At 30.2% G+C, this 21,005-nt stretch overlaps 1 protein-coding gene across 1 annotated transcript; it reads right to left on the bottom strand.

The window, feature by feature from the left end:
- Positions 1-9,406: 9,406 nt before the first annotated feature.
- Positions 9,407-10,839, bottom strand: LOC105801964 (GDSL esterase/lipase At2g42990). The gene is made up of 3 exons (XM_012633337.2): positions 10,436-10,839; positions 9,854-10,343; positions 9,407-9,773 (listed from the first exon to the last, which is right to left on the bottom strand). Exons 1-3 carry the CDS (start codon positions 10,802-10,804, stop codon positions 9,580-9,582), a joined length of 1,053 nt encoding a protein of 350 aa, XP_012488791.1. The 5' UTR covers positions 10,805-10,839; the 3' UTR covers positions 9,407-9,579.
- Between the last annotated feature and the right edge of the window lie 10,166 nt (positions 10,840-21,005).

Here is a 21,005-nt window from a genome sequence, read left to right as displayed (position 1 = left end):
ATTTTATATCATTTTTCATTTTTCCTTTTTAATTCTATATATATATATATATATTTCTTTTATAATGTACATATTTATACACTATTCAAAGTTATAATAAAAGTATTTTTCGCATTTTATATATATATATTTTCATATTTTCATAATTTGCTAATATATTATGTCTATACATTTTATGTTTATTATTTTTAAAATGCATGTATATTTTATTATTGATTCATTTTCGTGATTTTTGTATACGTATATATGCACGAACATTTTATCATGTTTTTAAAGAAAATATATATATTGGTTACATCAAAGTATTAAAATCATTTTTTTAAATTTAAATATTTGGCAATCATGATTCTCGAGAAAGATCGTGTCCTAACTTCTTTGGATCGTGATCATTTTTCGATGAATTTAGAAACCTAAGTATTTATTTTACAATAAATTGCAATTTTCAAATAAAAGCTTATTCTCGGAATCAAAATGTCGGGTCCTAACTTATTGGTCGTGACATTTCGTCATCTCGAAATAAGAATTTCTAAAACGAAAGGTGCTATTCGGTATTTGAAATTCGAGAAATTGTGCCCTAATTTTTGGGTTTCGATTTTTCTTTATTTGATCTAAATAATCGAATACCCTTTTAGATTTAATTGTGTGAGTTTTAAAATCAAAAGACAAACTTAATTTTAAAGATTTAAAGATATTGTGCCCTAACTAACTGGTGTGATATTTTATTTCTTTGAAATAGGAATGTTTATCTTTATAATTCATCCTCGAGTTAAAAATTTTATTTAAACTCTTTTCAAATTTTCGACATCAAGACATAAAATAATCAAATTTGGTACCGATTTTTGGGCGTTACGAGGTGCTAACCCTTCCTCGTATGTGAATCGACTCCGAACCTATTTTCTCAAATTTTGCAGACGAATTGTTTTTATGGTGAGCCGATCACACCTTAATAAATGATCGGTGGCGACTCCAATTTTTTGTTTTTAAAGTCGATAACTTATTTTTGTTTTCAAAAAAATGATTTCGACACTTGGAATATATAAAATATCTTTATTTTCACGATTATTATTATTATCACAATGCGAGTTATTGTTATTTTGGTATTAACAAATATTCAACTTAGATTATAATATAAATATAATAAAATAATTTATGATAATCCATTATTAATATTGTGATTATATGAAATATAAATTTTAATTATTTTAAATAATTAAATAATTAAATAAAAGTTATTTATAAAATTTAATTTAATTATATAAATAATATTTATAATTTTCCATCCAAATTTATTTTTGAAAGGCTAAAATCTATTATTTTTTAACCTAGGCTTGAAAAGTAATTTTAAAACCTAATGGTATTCTTCCATAATTGTTGGGTGGCTGCATTTCCTGAATTGTTTCAAACATTGTACTATCCTCTTATGCTTTTGGCAAGATTGCAATGTTTACTTTTTGCTTACAATGGGTTTCAAGCATGATAAAAATTGCTCGAGAGAAGAAAAGTTCCAACTTTAAAGACGACATTGTTTGGAAAGACAGTTATAAATTTTAAACATAAATTGTAAAATAAATATAAAAGATATAAAATAAAATATTTTTACTATTAGTTACAAGGTTTAATATAACATTTGGTACTCTTCTAAATATATATTTATACAACATTTGGTAACTGAATTTGATACTTTTCTTAATTCGGTATTTAAGCTTTTTAGTTCAATTTAATACCTAAACTTGTCAAATATTATATAAATTACCCCAAAACACCAATGGTGCTAGTTTTTTAATGAGGGACAAAAAACAGTTAATATATGACTAATATATGAAAGATGAAATGATATTTAATTGTACGAATGATTATGTTTCTTCCGTCTTTTTAAACGATATGTTTAAATTTTACTTTTCATTAGGATTGAAATTACTTTGATTATTAATGATAGGAATGATTGAAAAAGAATAACATATGATGGATGAAACACCATTTTAAGGTTTACGAGCTTGATAGTAACTTGTTCCCAACTATTCAAAAAATAACTTAACAAGTGGGTCATTCTTGACTTCTATCCTTGATCAGTCATAGACTATTATCTTCTCTTTAAAGATGGCCCATAGGTGGAATCTTTGCGGATGTGAAGATCACAACTTTGAAGTTCTGGATTCACATTCATAACACTCATTTCACTATAGAAATAAGGAAAATCTTCAGACTAATGACGAGACTTTGAATCATTTTGAGTTTGGTGATGTGACGAAAAGCTTAAACTCCAATGACAAGGAAACTTTCGTCTCCCTGTTATAATTATTGTCCAAGGTTTTCTATGCTTGGGGTAGACTGGGTCGCACCTCTCACAGCTATTTTTGCCTATGATGGGAACAGTACCTCCAAATGTCCAGGACTGGGCCTGGGGACAGTTCCACCCGTTCTTTGTTATGAGGGTCACTATTTCTTGGAGAATCATTTTTTTTTAATCATTAGCTTCTTTGTTTATGCTTATACAATTAAACCCCTAGTAATGACGACAGATGTTGATGAATGTACCTCCTTACCATTTTCATGGCAAATGCGGCATATAGCAATTTCTATTTTGAAATTTAAATTGCTTCCATCAATTAAAGTTGTTGTTATTTAATATGAAATTATTTAATATATTGTCCGTAGAGATTTTGTATTCTATAGTCGGAAAATATTTTATAAGAGTATAATAAAATATTAAAAGAAAATATATAAGTCAATTTTAAAATTACTTGTGAAATTAAAAAAATATACCGACAATATACAAAATTTCATGACGTGGACTGTTGTAAATTGGTTCTCAACCATAACTACGTTACAATCTTCTTAAAGTATTTTTGTCATGCTACATTTAAATTGTGTTTTTGTTTCAAAGCATTCAAGTAAAATATCTAGTAATTTTTAAATCTTAAACAATAAAATACAGTTAGTTAATCACTCTAAATAAGTATCGTTTCTATTTTGATCACTCTAATTTTTTTTTTTTTAATTTGGTCACCCAAAAAAGAAATTGATCAAATTGGTCACTTAAATGGTAATAGAAGGCTGAATATGCATTTCCACGTTAGTCACTCTAAAATTAAAATAAACTACCTGTTAGTTACTTTAAATAGGGGTTCTTCCTATATAGGCCACCCTCAAGCAGTACATGAAAATACACAGTTAGTCTTTATGTTACTATTTAATGGTGGAGTGACCATTTTGATTAATTTCTGTTTTTGAGTGACCAAATTAAGAACAACCACAATTTAGAGTCACTAGCACGGTAGTTTACCCCCCCCCCAAAAAAAAAATAGAAGAATCACAATTCATGTCAAATATGTAGAAACTAGTTTTCTTACTCGATAGCGCATGGGTTTGATTGTATGTATCAATTAAAATATATTAAAATTATTTTATAATTTTATATTAATTAATTTTATAATTGATATCATAAATAAGTTTAAATCATTTTATAATTCAAAATTTTATTTGATAAAAATAATATCTTAAATTATTATATGTATATGATATTGGCAAAAAAAGAGTGCATAATTTATTGTAATAGTATAAATACTTCAGCTATTATATACAAAAATTTTCATATATTGATAAAAATTATATGTAAATGCAGATAATTGAAACATTAACTATTTTGAATTTAAATTTTATGTGCATAATAATACTATCACATGCAAAATTTTGTATATGTGTTCTTAAATTTGATTAAATTTTATACATGTAAACTTTTGCATATAAAATATAATCTATATAGTAAAACCATCACATGGATACGTACAAAATTTTGTATGCAAAATTTAGTTAATAAAACTAAGACATAAAATTGATCTAATGTTATATTTTTAATTTCGTATTTAAAAAATGTAAAAAAAATTGAGAATTGCATACATTGAGATTGGTAAAAAGGGTGAAAATTTATACTAAAATAAAAATTATTTGTAAAAATCAAGAAAAACATATAACAGATTTATAAAATACAAACATTATTATAAGAATAATTAAAAGAAAAATCATATACTATGATCGCATAAAGGAACTGAATAATTAGAATCATATAGAGAGAATAGACTAAAACAAAATTAAGGACGAAAATTGAATAATCATATATCATTTAGGGCCTGAAATAAATAAATTAAAAGTTCAAAAAGGGACTCAATTGCAAAATTTAAAAGTATGACAAGGCACTACATTGAAAATTTTTAAACTAAATAAAAATATAAGGACTTAAAACGCAAAAAAAACCTCATTTTTTTTTACAAAACCCATACAAATACCTTCTTTTTATTTGGGTTTGGGTTCTCAAAAATCAATTATGCAAGGCCCACAATCCTCCCCACTTGTTCAACTCTCCATTTTCTTTCACTTTTTTTACTTTCCCTAATTATGTTAACTTCTTCCCAGAAAATATGAGGCTTCTATGGTTATTTTTTACTCTCATCAACTAAGTTTTCTTAACTTTCACTACGGCGAGAATTCTAATCCGATAAAGTTCATGTAATTGGAAATTTTGCCCTTTTAGTCTTAGAATTCTTCTCATTTTTCAAAAGATTTTCAAAAATTTCAAAATTCTTTTGTGTGTAATAAAAAATAATAATCTAGGAATTTAAAAAAATTTAATTCATTTATAATAAAAATGATAAAAAAAACTAAAATTAATTAGAATGGCGAGTCTTGAGCGTCCTGGGTCTCCTTTGCCTTTGGATTTGGAGAGAGTAACAAAGAAGGTTAAGAATCAAGATCATAGGGAAAATGATGAGGATGAAATGGTGTTGGATGAGACTTTGCCAAAGAGAGTGTCCTATAAGGAGATGTTGATGAACAGAAGTGATTCAAAAAATAAATCTAACAGAGAAGATGATGTTTTTCTAGATGATAATGAAATCTTTATTCATGAGGATGATGTTGAAATCTGTTTGGATGGGAAGTACCCTGAGATTTCATTTTCAAAACATGTGAATGATTTAATTGATCAGATTATGAAGAAAACGTTGATTGCTGGACTTCTTGCGGAAACAAACAACTACAAGGCTCTAGATAGTAGAGTCAAAGGTTTTTAGAATCTGTCGAGTGATTATCAATTGGTTGACCTTGATAATAATTATTTTCTGGTGAAGTTTGCTAGAAAAAAAGAATATAAGGAAGTTTTGATAGGCGGTCTATGAATGATTTATGGTCATTATCCGACTTTTTTTACTTTCCCTAATTATGTTAACTTTTTCCCCAGAAAATATAAGGCTTCTATTGTTATTTTTGTCTCTCATCAATTAAGTTTTCTTAACTTTCACTTCGATGAGAATTCTAATTCGATAAAGTTGTTCATGTAATTGGAAATTTTACCCATATAGTCTTAAAATTCTTCTCCTTTTTCAAAAGATTTTCAAAAATTTTAAAATTCTTTTGTGTGTAATAAAAAAATACTAATCTAGGAATTTTTTAAAAACTAAAATTAATTGGTATGGCAAGTCTTGGCAATCTTTCTAATAGTGTCCTAATTTCTTTACAGAAGTGACACTTATTTGCCATTCGTTTTTTTTTTTCGCCATTAGGGACATTTATAGGTGAGTTTTTCTTCTTTTTAAACTTGTTGGTTAAGTCCTTCGTTAGCTCCTTGATCCACAAGGTTGATGGAATTACTTTATTGACTCTTTAATCTTGATTCCTCCTGAAGGAGCTTACTAGCCAATTCATTAACATCCCACTTATCTTTAATAGAGTTATAGTTAATTTGGAATGGCCCATAATTTGGAGTTAGAGAGTTCAATATGAACTACACTAAAAAAGAATCATCCACCATCATCCCCAGGGTCTTTAGTCTTGCTGCAATATTATTCATCTCGATGATATATTCTTGCATTCTCCTCAACCTATCATAATTCATGGTCATGAGTTGTGCCATTAAGATACCAAGTGACTTATCCATAGAATGAAAACTTTCTACCACAAGCATAAGATATTCTTTTATGCTTTTAGTTTGTGGAATGTTGGCCTTAATATTGTTGGCAATAATCATTCGTAACAATACAAGGCTCAACCTATTTGATTGTTTCCATTGTTTATGGTATAACATATCTTCCTCACTGCTTAAGTCAGCTATAACAACGAGTTTCTCTTCTGATAGTGCTAAGTCAAGATCCAATCAAGATCCAAAACACCTAAATGGTACTTGACTTGTTCACTCTATTCAGAGAAGTTTAACCCATTAAATAAAGTAACAGATGAAGCTTATGAATGAAAAGAAATAGCTGCAAAATAATACATAAAAGCAAAACAATACATAAATGCTGAAAGATTGATTCATATGTGCAAACAATCCAAATACTAGTTCTCCTTTGGGTAGATACTACAATATACCATCATGAATAAATACTAATAACCTTAATAGACAAATAAATAATTTTCATCGAATATGCATCTTGTCTTTGGACAGTCAAATGCATCTAACAAAAATATTAATTTGTCACTATACTTTTCACTATTCATAAGATAAATAAATCATCTTTGGACAAATTCAAGTTCTAATTAGTAGTGAAAGTTAACTATCTACTTTTCATCGTAATCATTTAACTAATTACATGGATATTGACAATTTAAACATGCATAATTTAATTGAAATCTATAAAATTTTCTAATTTAATCACTTTAGTACTAACAAATTCACATACACATCAATTTTTTTTAAAATACAACTTTAGAGGACAAAGCTTTAAATCCCATTTATGTAAAATACTTAAAACTCTCATAATATAATATAATATATCCTCAATTTCAATCATAATACTTAAAATATTAATAAAATAAAATTATGACCATTATCTTTAATCAATTTATTATATGTAGGCATCAATTAATTGAACCCTAATTAATAACAAATATCGGCCATCATGAAAGTTATCATACACGAGGGACACCACCGGATATGTAATCCAACAAAAAGGTTTCATGGTTTTAGACTTTACTTTAATAGTTTTTTAATATAACATTTAGTACCTAAATTTAATATTTTTTTAATTTGGTACCTAAATTTTTTTGTTCAATTTGATAGCCGGATTTGACACTTTTTCCTAATCTGGTATCTAAACTTGACTTTTTTTCTTAAGTTGGTACTTAATTTTTTTTGGGGTCTAATTTGATACCTGAACTTAACTCTTTTTCCTAATTCGATACCTATTCTTTTTTTTTGTTCGATTTGATACTTGAACTTGTGAAACGTTTTACAAATTACTCCATATACTAATAATGTTGTTTTTTATGAGGTCGCAAAAATAATCAATGTATGATTGAGATGTGATAGGTGACATGATATTTTTTTGTACTTTGTAAGTTTAATTACTTTAATTATTTTATTAATTGAAAATAATGAATTCCTTTTAATTTTGGTTTTAAAACTTTTTTATTTAATATTATTTCGTTAAGCATAGTTCAATACTTAATTTTTAATATGAATTTACTCTAATATTGACAATATTTTGTAGCATAACATTTGTTTTAATACCGTAGTGTTTTGTGTAATTTGTATAATATTTAATACGTTTAGATGCCAAATTAAACCTAGAAAAACTTAGGTACCAAATTAAGAAAAAATACCAAATTCAGGTACCAAATATGACCCAAAAAATTTTAAGTGCCAAATTTAAATAAATACCAATTTCAAGCACCAAATATATATTTTTTTCACGTTATATATAATCAAAAGATATAAAGAAAACCTCATGATATTTAAAATTTTCATGAGAATTGTTTTTAAAGTCGTGAGATTTATTGGTTTCATTAATCATAAATAAAAAGTAATGCACTAAATTCAAACGTATTTCAAGTGGACATTCATCTTAAGTTTAGTTTGAAACCCTAATTAGAAAGGGTTATAGATTCTCTTATTCAGAAATTAATTTATATTTTAATCATCCTATCTAAAATACTGTTTTGAATAATACAATTTTACAAGTTTAAGAATTATTTAATACGAAATCAGAGTTAATCAATAATTTTGATCAAACTGATTTTTCCTTTTGATTTTTTGATTAATTATACAAACCCTATACGATCGACGTTATAATATTTATATGTATATTACGTATTGAAATTCATTACGTAAAGGGATTAATTTATAATGATCAATTTTAATTTAGTATATTCATCAAATATTTAAATAAATAGATATAATTTAAAATTATTAAAATAAAAATTTTACTCCTTTGAATTAGATCATATTATTTAAACTAATTAGCATATAATTAAGCTAAAATGTTACAAGAAGTAACCAGAGGATTTTATTTTTTTTCGTGCTTTGACGTCCAAATCCTCACCTCACCTTGTGAAGTCGGCAGGAGGAACTCAGATAAATAAGGGATTTTTGAATAGATAGTCACGGGGTGTAGAGGTATTCATGGGTCGGGCCTAGAAAAAAGTTTTGGTCGGCATTCTAGGCCCGGCCCGAAATATGTGCCTGAAATTTTGTTCAGGCCCGGCTCGGGAAAAATTCCTAAACTTAAGTCCGGCTCGGCCCGGTCCGGCCCATTTTTTAATAAACATAAAAAATTTATTTTAAAAATAAAAAATAAAAAATATATATTATATTCGGGCCGGGCAGGACTCGGAGTAAAAAAGTGGTACCCGAAGCCTTGCCTGTTTTCTAAACGGGCCTTTGTTTTGTCCAAACTCATATTTCGAGCCTATATTTTTATCCGAACCTTCCCATATTTTGGGCAAGCCATTGGGCCGGGTCGGGCCGCCCGGCCCATGAACACCTCTACTGGGGTGGGATGGAATTTTTTATCTTATAATTATAATAATTAATTTTATCGTGATAATTGGTTTTAACTATAATAAACGCACCACCCATTTTAAAGTACCTTAAAATTGTAGACAAAGTTTGCAAATCCAAAACGAAAGTGACTGCCACAAGGACCACATCACTGAGCTGCTCACCCCTCGAGATTTGCACACATGATTAAGCACAGGACGGCTTCGGAATTTGAAGAGAGGCATGAAATGACTTCACCCCCACTATACTTCCCTTCTATTGGCCAAGTTGGCCGGTCAGATGCACCCCCAATCTCTTCTCCTCATCGCCATTTATGCTTTATTTGCACCCTATTTTTTATTGTAGGAACTACCCTTTTTCATGCATGACTCTACATATGTCACCAACCAACTTGTTGATTTCTTAGGACTATGATGGATTGTTATTTGTTGCTTTGTGAAGGACGTCGTATGGATTGGTATATTTGTTAAATCAATCGACAATTGAAAACAATTTGAGCAGAGATTTCGGTGCTTACCAAATATAGGTTGAACTCCCAAACTAATTCTAATAAAAAAATCCAAAGTAGTAATTGTAACAAATAATATTAAAATTATTTGAAGCATTAAATCTTAATCATGGCACTGAATTTAGCAGTTGGTTGTTGAAAATCATAGTACCATTATGGACAGTCAAATTACTTATATGCTTTCACCAAAAATTAAAAATTTACGAGTCACCTACACAAATTCACTCCAAATTTATTGCCATACAATGCCTCGCGTATTGGAGTTGGAAGAAATTGGCCATTGCCGAATAATTAGAGGAGATCATAGAAACGCTAGTTTGAGGGAAGGAAGCATTTCATCTGACATTATCTTGTTTGCTCTTTCGGAGGGATGAAAGGCATCCCAAAATACATACTTGTCTGCATCTAAACAGGTGTATGGAGTAAGGCGATTGCACAGTATCCCCGTCTCAAACAGCCCTGTTCCACAACATGCTGTTTCTGCAACCTCAAATCCTGTCACTCAACCAACAAACTTCAGTCTTTATCCCACCTTATACCATACATATTGAAATGTGTGTCCATTAAAAACTTACCGTATTGGGAGGGTTGTGTGATCAACTGCGAAAGCAACTCATAAACATCTGTGTACAACACTTCTAATCCTGGAAGTTCGATCGTCAGCTTTACCACCGAAACTTTTAACTTTTCATTGAACTTCAAAGCAACTATATTGCGTTCCTCCGAGCAGCTATGAGGGATCTTTAGGTTCAATGTTCTTTGCAGTGGCAAACACCCCATCGGTGGGAGTCCGGTCAGGGACAACTTCCGAGCTCCCAGACTGTAAATTTTCCTAATGAAATCCTCAGCATTGCCGATGAGGAAATCCTCGTATTTTGGAATGGTGAATTGGGCCCTCCTTTGAGGAAAGTTATAGTAGTTTATGAGGAAATCATTGGTCCCTACGCTTATAATATATAAGGCCTCGGAGATGACCTCATTCGCTTTTTCATCACCAAGATAGGCTCGTAGTTTGGTTTGGTAATCCTTGAAGAATTCCACTTGTTTCCATAAAGGAAACACTTTCTGTCAAATACATAGTCAGTCAAAGGGTTAAAGCGTTTAATGACATATAAGTTTGTGTTTTTTTTTAATGGCATATAAGTTCATTGAATTACCAGTATAGCAGCTGTAGAGTTGTCGTAGCCAGATCCAGAAGAACCAAAGCAAACACCAGTGGCGAAGTCAGAGATGCTAAAGGTAGGGTCCAAGTAAGCCGGGATGATAGGTTTGAGCCCAAAGCCCTCGGATACGAAATCTGGAGGAAGCCGGCCATTGCAGAAACGTCCGGTGGGGGTGCCACCGGGAAAATCACGGCCATAAGGCTCGAAATTGCACTTGGCAAGTGTTGGGAGGTAATTGTTATTACCCGAATCAATAGATGAATCTCCAAAGACGATTATAGCTGGCACTGCAGCTATAGCTTTTGAACTGATGGCTAAGATTTGAATGTAGAAAATCCAGGGAATGATAATGGATGATGCCATGCCACTTCGATAGTTCCGGTGAGCATGGAGCAAGCTGCGAGCATTTATAGATACATTTATAAATTATTGTGCTGGACTGAAAAATTAAAACTATATAATAAATATATTTATAAAATATTGAATCAAATAATAAATGGGGTTTTGTTGAATGATAAACACAAATGTGAAAAGTAAGGTTGCCTAATGATTTTTTTTCACACTAACTAAAAAAAAATATTTTAGTTGTCTATCTAATTTTATAAATTTATAAATTTTGTCAAATCACTTTAAAATTAATAGAAAATTAACTTTTATTAATTTTACTAACGTGTCATGCACGTGAATGACAAGTTAACATTTAATTAATTTTAAAATTAAAAAATATTTTATAATTTTAATAATTTTAAAAAATTTATATATTTTTGAATTTTAAAAATTTAAAATTAATTAACTGTTGACATGTCATCCATGTAGCAACCCATGTTAGCAAAGTTAAAAATCGTTAACTTTTCCATCAATTTTAGAGTGATTTGATAAAAAAATACAAGTTTAAAGGCTAAAAGGTGAAAATTGTAATGAAAGGTTAAAATGACTTTTTTGTAAAGTTAGAAGGCCAAATAAGTCATTATGACTTCTTATTATGTGTGTATCTTTTTCTATGTAGATGTAAAATGATAAAATGCCCTCAAAATAATACAATTTACTTTATGAAGTATAATATTTTGTCATTATTCAACTAAGTTAAGTCGATTGACTCGTAACACTAACTCAATCAAGTGTTTAATATATAGCCTAGATAAAATATGACAAGTCTAAAAAGATTAATCTTCATATATGGTAAAACGAACATTAAGATACTTTCATTATACCAAAAGAAACGGCTTTACTTGTAAATTGGTATTTAAACTATACAAATTTTTTACCTTGGTACTTCAAATTTTTTGTCACATATAATATCAAAATTACTTTTTTTTTCAAGTTGGTACCTCCATTAGTTAACCCATTAAGTCTATTTATATAAAAAAAATGCTTAACCTACAAAACGGAACCTAAGCTATGCCATTTTTTTCATTTTGGCACCTAAATATTTTTCTTGTAGAATATAAGAGAAAATAATACCATTTATCTTCCCTCTCTTTTTTTGCCACATGACAATTTCTAATTGATAATATTTTATTAAATAGATTTAAGGTAAGTTTGGATGGACGGTGCGTTTACATGTGGTTAATGTAAAAACAGTGGTGGCGATGAGATTAGATATTATAACGATACTGTAGCGTAAGACAAAAAGTAAGCTAAACGCACCGCACCCCACCACCTATCCAAACCGACCCTTAATGATTTGATCAACGATTTAACTAAAATGGGTACCAACTAGACGTGCTCATGGGCCGGGCGGCCCGGCCCGACCCGACTGCCCACCCGAAATATGGGAGGGTTCGGGTAAAAATATAGGCCCAAAATATGAGTTTGGGCAAAAAAATGAGGCCCGTTTAGAAAACGGGCCGGGCCTGTTTAGAAAACGGGTTAGGCCTTGGGCACCACTTTTTTGGCCTGGACCTGGCCCAGCCCTGCCCGAATATAATAAATATATATTTTTTAATTTTTAATTTTATAATATTTTTAAAATACTTTTTTATTTTTTATTTTTAAATTAAAATTTTGGTGTTTATTAAAAAAATGGGCCAGGCCAGGCCAGGCTCGGGCTTAGGAATTTTTTTCCCGGGCCAGGCCTGGACAAGATTTCAGGCCCATATTTCGAGCTGACCCAGGCTCGGGCCTAGGACGCGGGTCGAAATTTTTTTCTAGACCCGGCCCGGCCCATGAGCACCTCTAGTACCAACTTGGGAGAGTATTTTACGTACCAATTTGTAGGTTAAACTTTTTTAAAATAGACTTATGGTTTGACTAATAGTTTCACTAATAGAAGCACTAATTTGAGAAAAATTGCAGTTTAGGTACTATTTGTAATAAAAAAATTAAGTATAAAAGAGAGTATACTTTAAGATAACTTATTTAGTACATTATTAATAGACTTTTTAGACTACACAAACACATGAATATCTTATAATGTATAACGTATAGTAAAATATTAAAAAATATTTTATGTCAATTTAAAATACCCATTTATGAGTTAAAGTAAAATGGAAAATAGCAGCCAAAAAAATTGGGTGGAGATTTCGAGAGAATGAAAGAGACAGAAATTGGATCACGTGTTTCCTCTTCAAGTAGTTTAACATGCATTTCCCTGGTGCAAGGGTTTAGGGTTATTTAAATATAAATTATCAACCTCACATAAAATCATTAAAAAAAAAATTAAAGTATGAAAAATATAACATAATGGAAACATGTTTTAAAAATGAAAGGTATAAGCTTCTAAACTTTGGTAAACAAATTAATTAAGTTCTTCTCTTAAATTATATTAATTAAATTATTTGACCAACGTTTTTCATCTTTGAACATTAGAGTAATGATATGGTCGTCTTAAGCTGTCTGACATGGTGCTCCATGTCAGCAAAAAAATACACATAAATCTAAATATTTATTTAAGTTTTTTACGGAATGAATTTGGACAAATAGTTAAAATTTTTAATTATTAAAATTTTAAAATATTATTAAAATTTATAAAAATATTAAAATTAATTTTCTTTAAAAATATTATATGTATATCAATGATTTAATTCTATTGATACCTTTAGGTTTTAAAAATAAATATATAAATAAATTTTAATTTCGAGTTAAGACTTTGTTTTTAGATTTTGGGATTGTACGTTTAGTACTTTTAGATTTATTTCTCCATATTATTGTACTCTTATTTGTTTACTCATTTAGTGAAAAGTCGATACCTTCTTTGCCCGTGGTTTCCCCTATTTGAGGGTTTTTCACGTAAAATATTTGTATTCGTTCTTCTCTACTTTTACTATTTCATTGTTTATAAAGGTCGATCCCCAACAAATTTAATAACGTTTTACAAATTTATAATTTTTAAAAAATTAATTTATTTTATAATTTAAAAATTAAGTCTAAAATGAACCTGGACAAATAGTTGTAGATTCATTCTATTAAAAGATTAATTTTTTGAATTTATTATGTTTTAATTTTCTTTTGAAATTTTTTATTTGTGCTCAAAATTATCATTGATATGGAGTACCACTTTATCTTTGTAACGGTTAAAGATGAAAAAAAATTTAATAGAGAACGACGAAAAATATTAGTCAAAGAATTTAATTGATACAATTTGAGAGTTTGAGGGTTGTTTGACTGAGCACATTTTCGCATAGAGGCTTAATTGATTTTTTCGCCAAAATTCAAGGACTTATATACTCTTTAGCCAAAATAAAAATATTGTTTTCAATTAGCCAAACATGTTTTGTACAAACAAAAGAAATAAAACAAAAAATTGAAAATTAAAAACAATATTTTATTTTTCATTTTTAAAATATAATTATTTATTTATTTTTTTAACGATCTCATTATATGTTATAATCAATTTTGCTCTTTTTGACAGACACAACACTAAAAACTACTCATAACCCCTCCTTAATTTATAAATAGGAGAATAATGCGTTTCAGCGCGCTCAAACTTACATCTTCTTGCAAGGACAATAATATCAATACCAATTGAACTAAGATTCAATCAACAGTTTACTTTTTCTATTTTATAAAAATTGAAAACGAACGTTAGAAATAATCCAACATGTTTTACAAATTTAGAAACATGTTTTATAGAAATGAAAAGGTTTATACGGATTCGACCCATGTTTTATTTTGTTCAATCGGATTCGGCCCATGTTTAATAAAATAAAATAATGAAAATAAAATTATTGTTTCCAATTTTTGAAGCATGTTGTTTTTAACTTTTTTTATAACAGAAATATAAGAAATAGAATAAAAATTACATTTATATTGATTCGAATTAGGATATAAATTTAATATTTAAAAATTGATAAAAACATTTTTATATTTATATGAATTTAGACGAGAACCAATTACTTTAAAGTTAAAACTTTTTTTAACCATTTTCACTTTTACAAACGTTTTAATGAAAACAACATTTTTATTTCCTTTTATTTTAGAGTTTTTTATCCAAATAATATAAAATAATTAAATAAATATTGAAAAAGGATAAGGGCCTTAATATTTACCAATCTAAGCAAAGTCTACAGTGTAAAACCGGTGATGCCTGATCAATCGGTGGCACCCGTCTCCCTTGCCATCGATGATCTCACTTTAAAAAATATTTTTTATGCCGTTGATCAATAGGTGACAGACCATCAAATCGGTATCACCTAACAAGTGACACCGACCTGGCGGTCTACCATCGATGTGACCCATCGATCACGGTTCGGATTTCAATACCCAATAAAATTTAAATTAGTCTTTTTTTTTCAATTTTTGATTTAAGAAAAATTATATAAAAATTATTTTTATTATTATAAAAGGGGGTTGGTTCGGTCCCCCTTCCTCTCACCCAAGTTATACTTTGTTTTAAAATTTTTTTAGTACAATTAGTTAATTTAATAGTAGTTTAGTATTATTAAAGTATATTATTTTGTTAAAAGTTAGTACTTATTATCCCTGAAAATCAAAACAAAAGAATGTTTGAATTTTTTAGTATAATTAGTTATATTAGTAGATGTTTAGAATTAAGGTATGATATTTGTGTTAAAAGGTTAGTACTAATTATTTTGCATCTTTTGAGTTTTTTTTTTTTAATATTACAAACACTTGGATGGTCCCTCCCTCCCTCACCACAGCCGAAGGTCTCCCAAAAAAACAAGTATGTATTTTTTTTTCTAATAGTATAATTATTGTTAATAGTTTAGAATAGTGTTTAAAGTTTAATTTTTCCTCTAATAATATGTTAACTTAGAAAAAATTAGAATTGTGTTAGTTTAGATATTTGTAATATTATATTTAAAAAAATAGAATGGTGTATGCCAATTTTGTAGTGTATATATGTTTATTTTATTTTGTAGTGTATTTTTTAAGATAAGTTTGGTAGTGCATGTTTGTTTTAGTAGAAATGTTAGAATTTTATATTAAGATAGAATTGTGTTGAAAGTAATATTAAGATTGGTTTGACCGGTGTATTTTTTATTTTAATAATAATTTGTATCTTTTAAGATATAAAAGTGAACATTATATGTTCGTTTGAGTAATTAGATTTTTGTTGATTACGAAAATGAGCTTCGAAAAAAATAGTTGTTGTGACTTTTATATTGTTTATTTGTTAAGTCGATTATTCAAAATTTAAATTGTTTGTGCAGATATTGATATGCGTTTTAATTACTGCAGAAGTTCATACAGCTAGGACAATCCATTTACTGGTAAGAGATGTTCTAAGGATGTCACAATGCAATTAAGTTCCTCGTGGATGGTGATGTGGTAACCGATTCAAGCCACATAGCAGATCCTGCAATGCTCTGCTATGACTTGCTTGGACCTCTCCCGGTGATAGTACCATAGATTTACGGGTTTAAAACTTTTGTGGTTGAAGGTAAATTTTGAAATATTATTGAATTATGAGACTGAGATGGAGAAGATTCAAGCTACTCAGGCCTGTATACTATAGCTTATAAGGGGTACTTATGTCGGATTCCAATAATAATAGAGTTCACTTGATGTACCTACCTTTACTGACTGATTTGCAAGGTGCTCATTCCTACAACTAGGTTCGGCAGTACTAGTGACGCTATATTGTGAGCTTTGTTGGGGAAAAAGCACAGAACAGTCGACATAGGTGGCTGCCTGATACTGCTACAATCTTGGGCGCTATACAGGATGTCATTTCTGGAATCAGTGGGTCACCAAGTACACGTGTTCCCACTTGTGAATAGGTAAAAAAAAATTGAATTAAGATTTTTTTCATGAAAATACTTTCTAACGAATTTGGTTTATATTTTTAGATGATATATTTGTCTGAAAATCTAGAAGTCAGAAACACTCATTGTATACTGATAGATGATCGAGGCATACGTCGTGGATGAGGTAATTTATTTTCAAAAAATTAAATAATATTAATGTCATGTAATTAGTTTATTTATTAAATTATGATGTAATTAGTATTTTAATAATGTGTTTAATTGTGCAGTTTGTGTAGATGCCATATATCACACCAGACGTTGCTTCCGTCATTCCTCTGTCAACTAGAGCTATGCAATCGTGTGGTGTGTTAATGCACCCGTGATAAATTTTCAAATGGTGGAGTGGTACACCGGGGATCGGGTGCTTCATCAATTCGAGTGTTATCAACATATTCCAGACATTACTATACAATTAAGCAAAGAAGTCTACGGAATTGACAAGAAGGGAAAACATGGAAAGAATTGGGCATTAGAGCATCAACCATATATTGTGTTGTGGAACGTCCGGTTGGAGAGAAGACCTTATTTGGAATCATGTTTTCCTGATTTCACTCCCTTGAGGGATTATCAGTAGTGGTACATGCAGAATGGGTTGCCCTACTTATATGGAGGCCAATTGATGGTAGTTCCTCTACATATGGAATGACGAGATCCCCTACAAAGTCGTTTACGTTCGCTGTCTCCTTCACACTACCCGAGCCCAAGCTGACACTTTTATTATCATACACACACTCAAATGGTAGTTTCTATCATCCGAAAATAGGGGTTATAGTTTTGCCCTTGAGTACTCGGGTTACGCAATACACCTGAAAATGGGTGATTGTAGTTCCTATCAGCAACCGAGCTCACCAATGATGTTTGACATATTTAGCCCATTGTCACCCCAATACGACACCTCTCTCGAGCAAACATTTGTGACCAACGATTTTTCGAGTTTGCTCAGTACACCCCGAGGATCGCTTATGGGTGATGAGAATGTCAATTTGAGTGAGATGGGCATTGACCATCGGGAGCACCTACAATGCGAAAGAAGGTCACCACAGCGATACACCCCATTGACAACCCAGTCAAACCATAGATTTTGATGGTTTTAATTCAAATAATTCTGATTATTGTAATGTTCAGTTTATTTAAAGTTTGACATATTTTATTTCAAGCTAAAGATTATCGCATGTTAGTGAAATATTTGAAACAAGTTCATGCAAATATACATGCCCATCAAGTTCATTCAAAATTTTACAAGTTCATGCAAATATACATACCCATCAAGTTTATTCAAATATTTTACAAGTTCATGCAAATATACATGACAATCAAGTTCGTTCAAATATTTTACAAGTTCATGCAAATATACATGACAATAAAGTTCATGAAAGTATATGTAAATAAAAGTTGATAAAAGAATGAAAATTCTATACATAATTTACATTCTAGTCGACCGAGATAACTCTCCTGGGTGGTAGTTTTGATACTGGCATTTGCTTTGATTATGACCAATTGATCTACTCATGCCACAATGTTTAATGTCAACCTTCTCCCTTATGCCTATGTTTTTTCTTATTCGAGTGACATGCAAGTGACCTTTGGGCTTTCTACAGAGACTACAGTCTAAGACCAACTCGAAAGTCGACGAAGGAACTTCCCAAGTTGACACATCCCACATTGTTAGGAACTCATTTCCTTAAATACGTAACGTGCGTTCCAGTATGTATACCTCATCGATATATTGTTCAACATTGATAGAGGCATCAACTCATGCTGCAATGACGCGAGCACACGGATAATGAAACGTCTGGAATTTCCCACAGTTGCATCGCCTGTTTAGGAGATCGACTCTGTATGTCCTAGGCGGGATACCTAGTCGACAACCGACAGTTTCTATTACCTGAAAAGTTTTAAAATGTCAATAATATATTTCAATATTCATGGTCCTCACTCTTCGAATGTTGACCGCCATTGCCTTTCTAATCGTCTCGACATGCACGAACCTCGCATTCATCTGGTTTACTTTTCTAAGCCCCATTATTGGCATCAATGTGGTCATTTAGTGGAAAGTAGCTCGAAATACGTATGCAATTGGGAAATGTCGTATACGCCTCAATACCATGTTAATGATCTCTACCAGGTTGGTGGTCATATGACCTTATCGTAAACTGTTATCGAAACTTTGAGCCCATTACCAATGCTTCATACTCTCAAACCACTCTTGTAACGTAGTATTTGTTTGACCTTACATATCAGCTTCGAGGTCAACCAGTCTCTGTCTGAACCGATGTGGTTCTAGCTTGTACCCTGGATCGTTACAACATGTTATATGTCATTTCACAAGCTCTAAACATATGGAAAAAAATTAGACAGATAATTCATATTTTTGAATTCCTTGTAGAAGTGCGCGGTAATGTACTTAATGTAATAGATGGATCTCTACAGAACACTTAAATGCCTAATTATGAAAATTAACCTTTTTGATCTATCAAAAATTATGCAAACATTTTCTTGAGTGACAACATACCTCCGGAAGTTCTCCAAGAAAATTTTTTACGACTTTATGTTTTCTTCCTTAACAATGGCAAATGCTATCGGTAGCAAGTTCTGATTCTTATCTTGTGCAATCGTAGTAAGGAGGATCTACATATATTTCCCAACAGCCAAGTCCCATCTACTTGCATAAGCGGCTTACAGTGGGAAAAGGCCCGAATGCATGGATTGAATGTCTAAAACATATGGTGAAAAGTTTTTTTCCCCCGATGTAGTTGGTTGTCCCGGTCGTAATAAGACAACATTTGTTAGTAAAAAAAGTCACTGAAACGTACTTTTACATTGTAATAATCCACCCTTAGAGTTTCTTGTACGACGCATCTTAATTTCCATACAACTGATCCATAGTTATTTGTTTAGGCAACCATGCATTCCGGTATGAAACTTGGTACTAGAATTGTTCTTGCATTTCGATAATCAAAATCGATACAAGAATTGTGGGCATGTCTTTAACCATTGCCAATATGCAGTTGCAAAGGGTTTTTGAATCAAGCTTGCAGTGGTCTTGCATCATCTGTGCAGAAGTGCATGTATGAAGCCCAACATATTTCCATATCTCCAACTGTTGAGACCTTTTATAAATGTAGCTCATACCTGCCACTTGTACCGTTTTGTCAATTTTCAACACTCACCAACATAGATCGTTAGTTTAGAGTCAGCCACATTGTAGTCGACAGACACCTTCATACTATAGCGCTTGATGACATTGACACACTCGTCTTTGCTCAAGAATATTTGACCCACAAAAAAACTCTTCTGATTCAAGATATACTAACATCAAGTGAACAGGGATTATGTCTGGGTACTAGTGTAATATTCTTAAACCGGGTCTAGTAGTTTAGTGTAACAACCCAATTTTTAGTAGTGTCAAAAACAATGGTTCGAGACCACTAAATCCGACGAGTGAGTTTGAAAATTTTATTATTTATTTATTTACGAGTCAAGTGTGATTTTAAAAAGGTCTTTGAATTGATGATGTGTGTTTTAGACGGATTTATTAAGTTAAGTGGTTTCAAAAACAAGGTATCAAGACCTTGAGTTCATAAACCAAGCCGTAAATATTTTTATAAATATTTACGAAGTGTCATTAAGTTAGTATTAAAGTTTCTTTAGAAAATTTTAACATTTTGATAATTAATTAATTAAAAAAGACTAAATTAAAAAGGTGCAAAACTTGCTAAAGTGATAAATAGCTCAAATGTTGAATGAGGAAGGACTTGAAGGGTAAATAAGCCTAAAACAAGAGGCTGGATGGCATGAGTGTAGAAAAATCATGAAATTAGTGTGAACAAGGGGTAAAATTGGAAATGAAATAAAACTTAATGGTTAAAAATAGGATTTAATTGAATATCTAGACATTTCTTCAAAATTCTCAGCCAAAAACACCTTTGAAGAACCCTTAAGAAGCTGGTTTTTCATATTTTGTTACAAGTGAGTTCAATTCTTGCTCTTTTCTTGAATTTTTTTATGTTTTTAAGACGTTTACAATTTAGTCCAACTATCTATTTCATTAGTTTTTGATTTTATGGGTAATTATGAAAGTTACCATTGATGAGTGTTGGATGTTTGTGAAAAATTAAGATGGATTTAGAGTTCTGATTTTGTTATATGATGATTTTATCAAGTGATTTCAATAGAAATTGATTTTAGGACTAAATTGTGAAGAACTAAAAATTAGGGTTATTCTATGTATCAAAGGCTGTAAGATATCCTAGAATAATTAGATAGTTGTTAATTGAGAAAAATTAGCTCAATTGATAGGATAATTAGTAAAAGACTAAATTGCAAAAATTGTAAAAGTTGGGGTAATTATGTAA

Source organism: Gossypium raimondii, chromosome 7 (genome assembly GCF_025698545.1).
Source record: "Gossypium raimondii isolate GPD5lz chromosome 7, ASM2569854v1, whole genome shotgun sequence".
Lineage (NCBI taxonomy): Eukaryota > Viridiplantae > Streptophyta > Magnoliopsida > Malvales > Malvaceae > Gossypium > Gossypium raimondii.
The sequence above is the reverse complement of the archived record's forward strand: the minus strand, read 5'-3'. Positions and strand labels throughout refer to the sequence as shown.

Excerpts from the sequence above, each read along its gene's own strand:
- LOC105801964 (XM_012633337.2), bottom strand. The coding sequence starts at position 10,804 with ATGGCATCATCCATTATCATTCCCTGGATTTTCTACATTCAAATCTTA. Across the intron at positions 10,344-10,435 it reads ACTCTACAGCTGCTATACTG|AAAGTGTTTCCTTTATGGAA; the intron begins GTAATTCAATGA and ends TGTATTTGACAG. Across the intron at positions 9,774-9,853 it reads CACACAACCCTCCCAATACG|GATTTGAGGTTGCAGAAACA; the intron begins GTAAGTTTTTAA and ends GTTGAGTGACAG.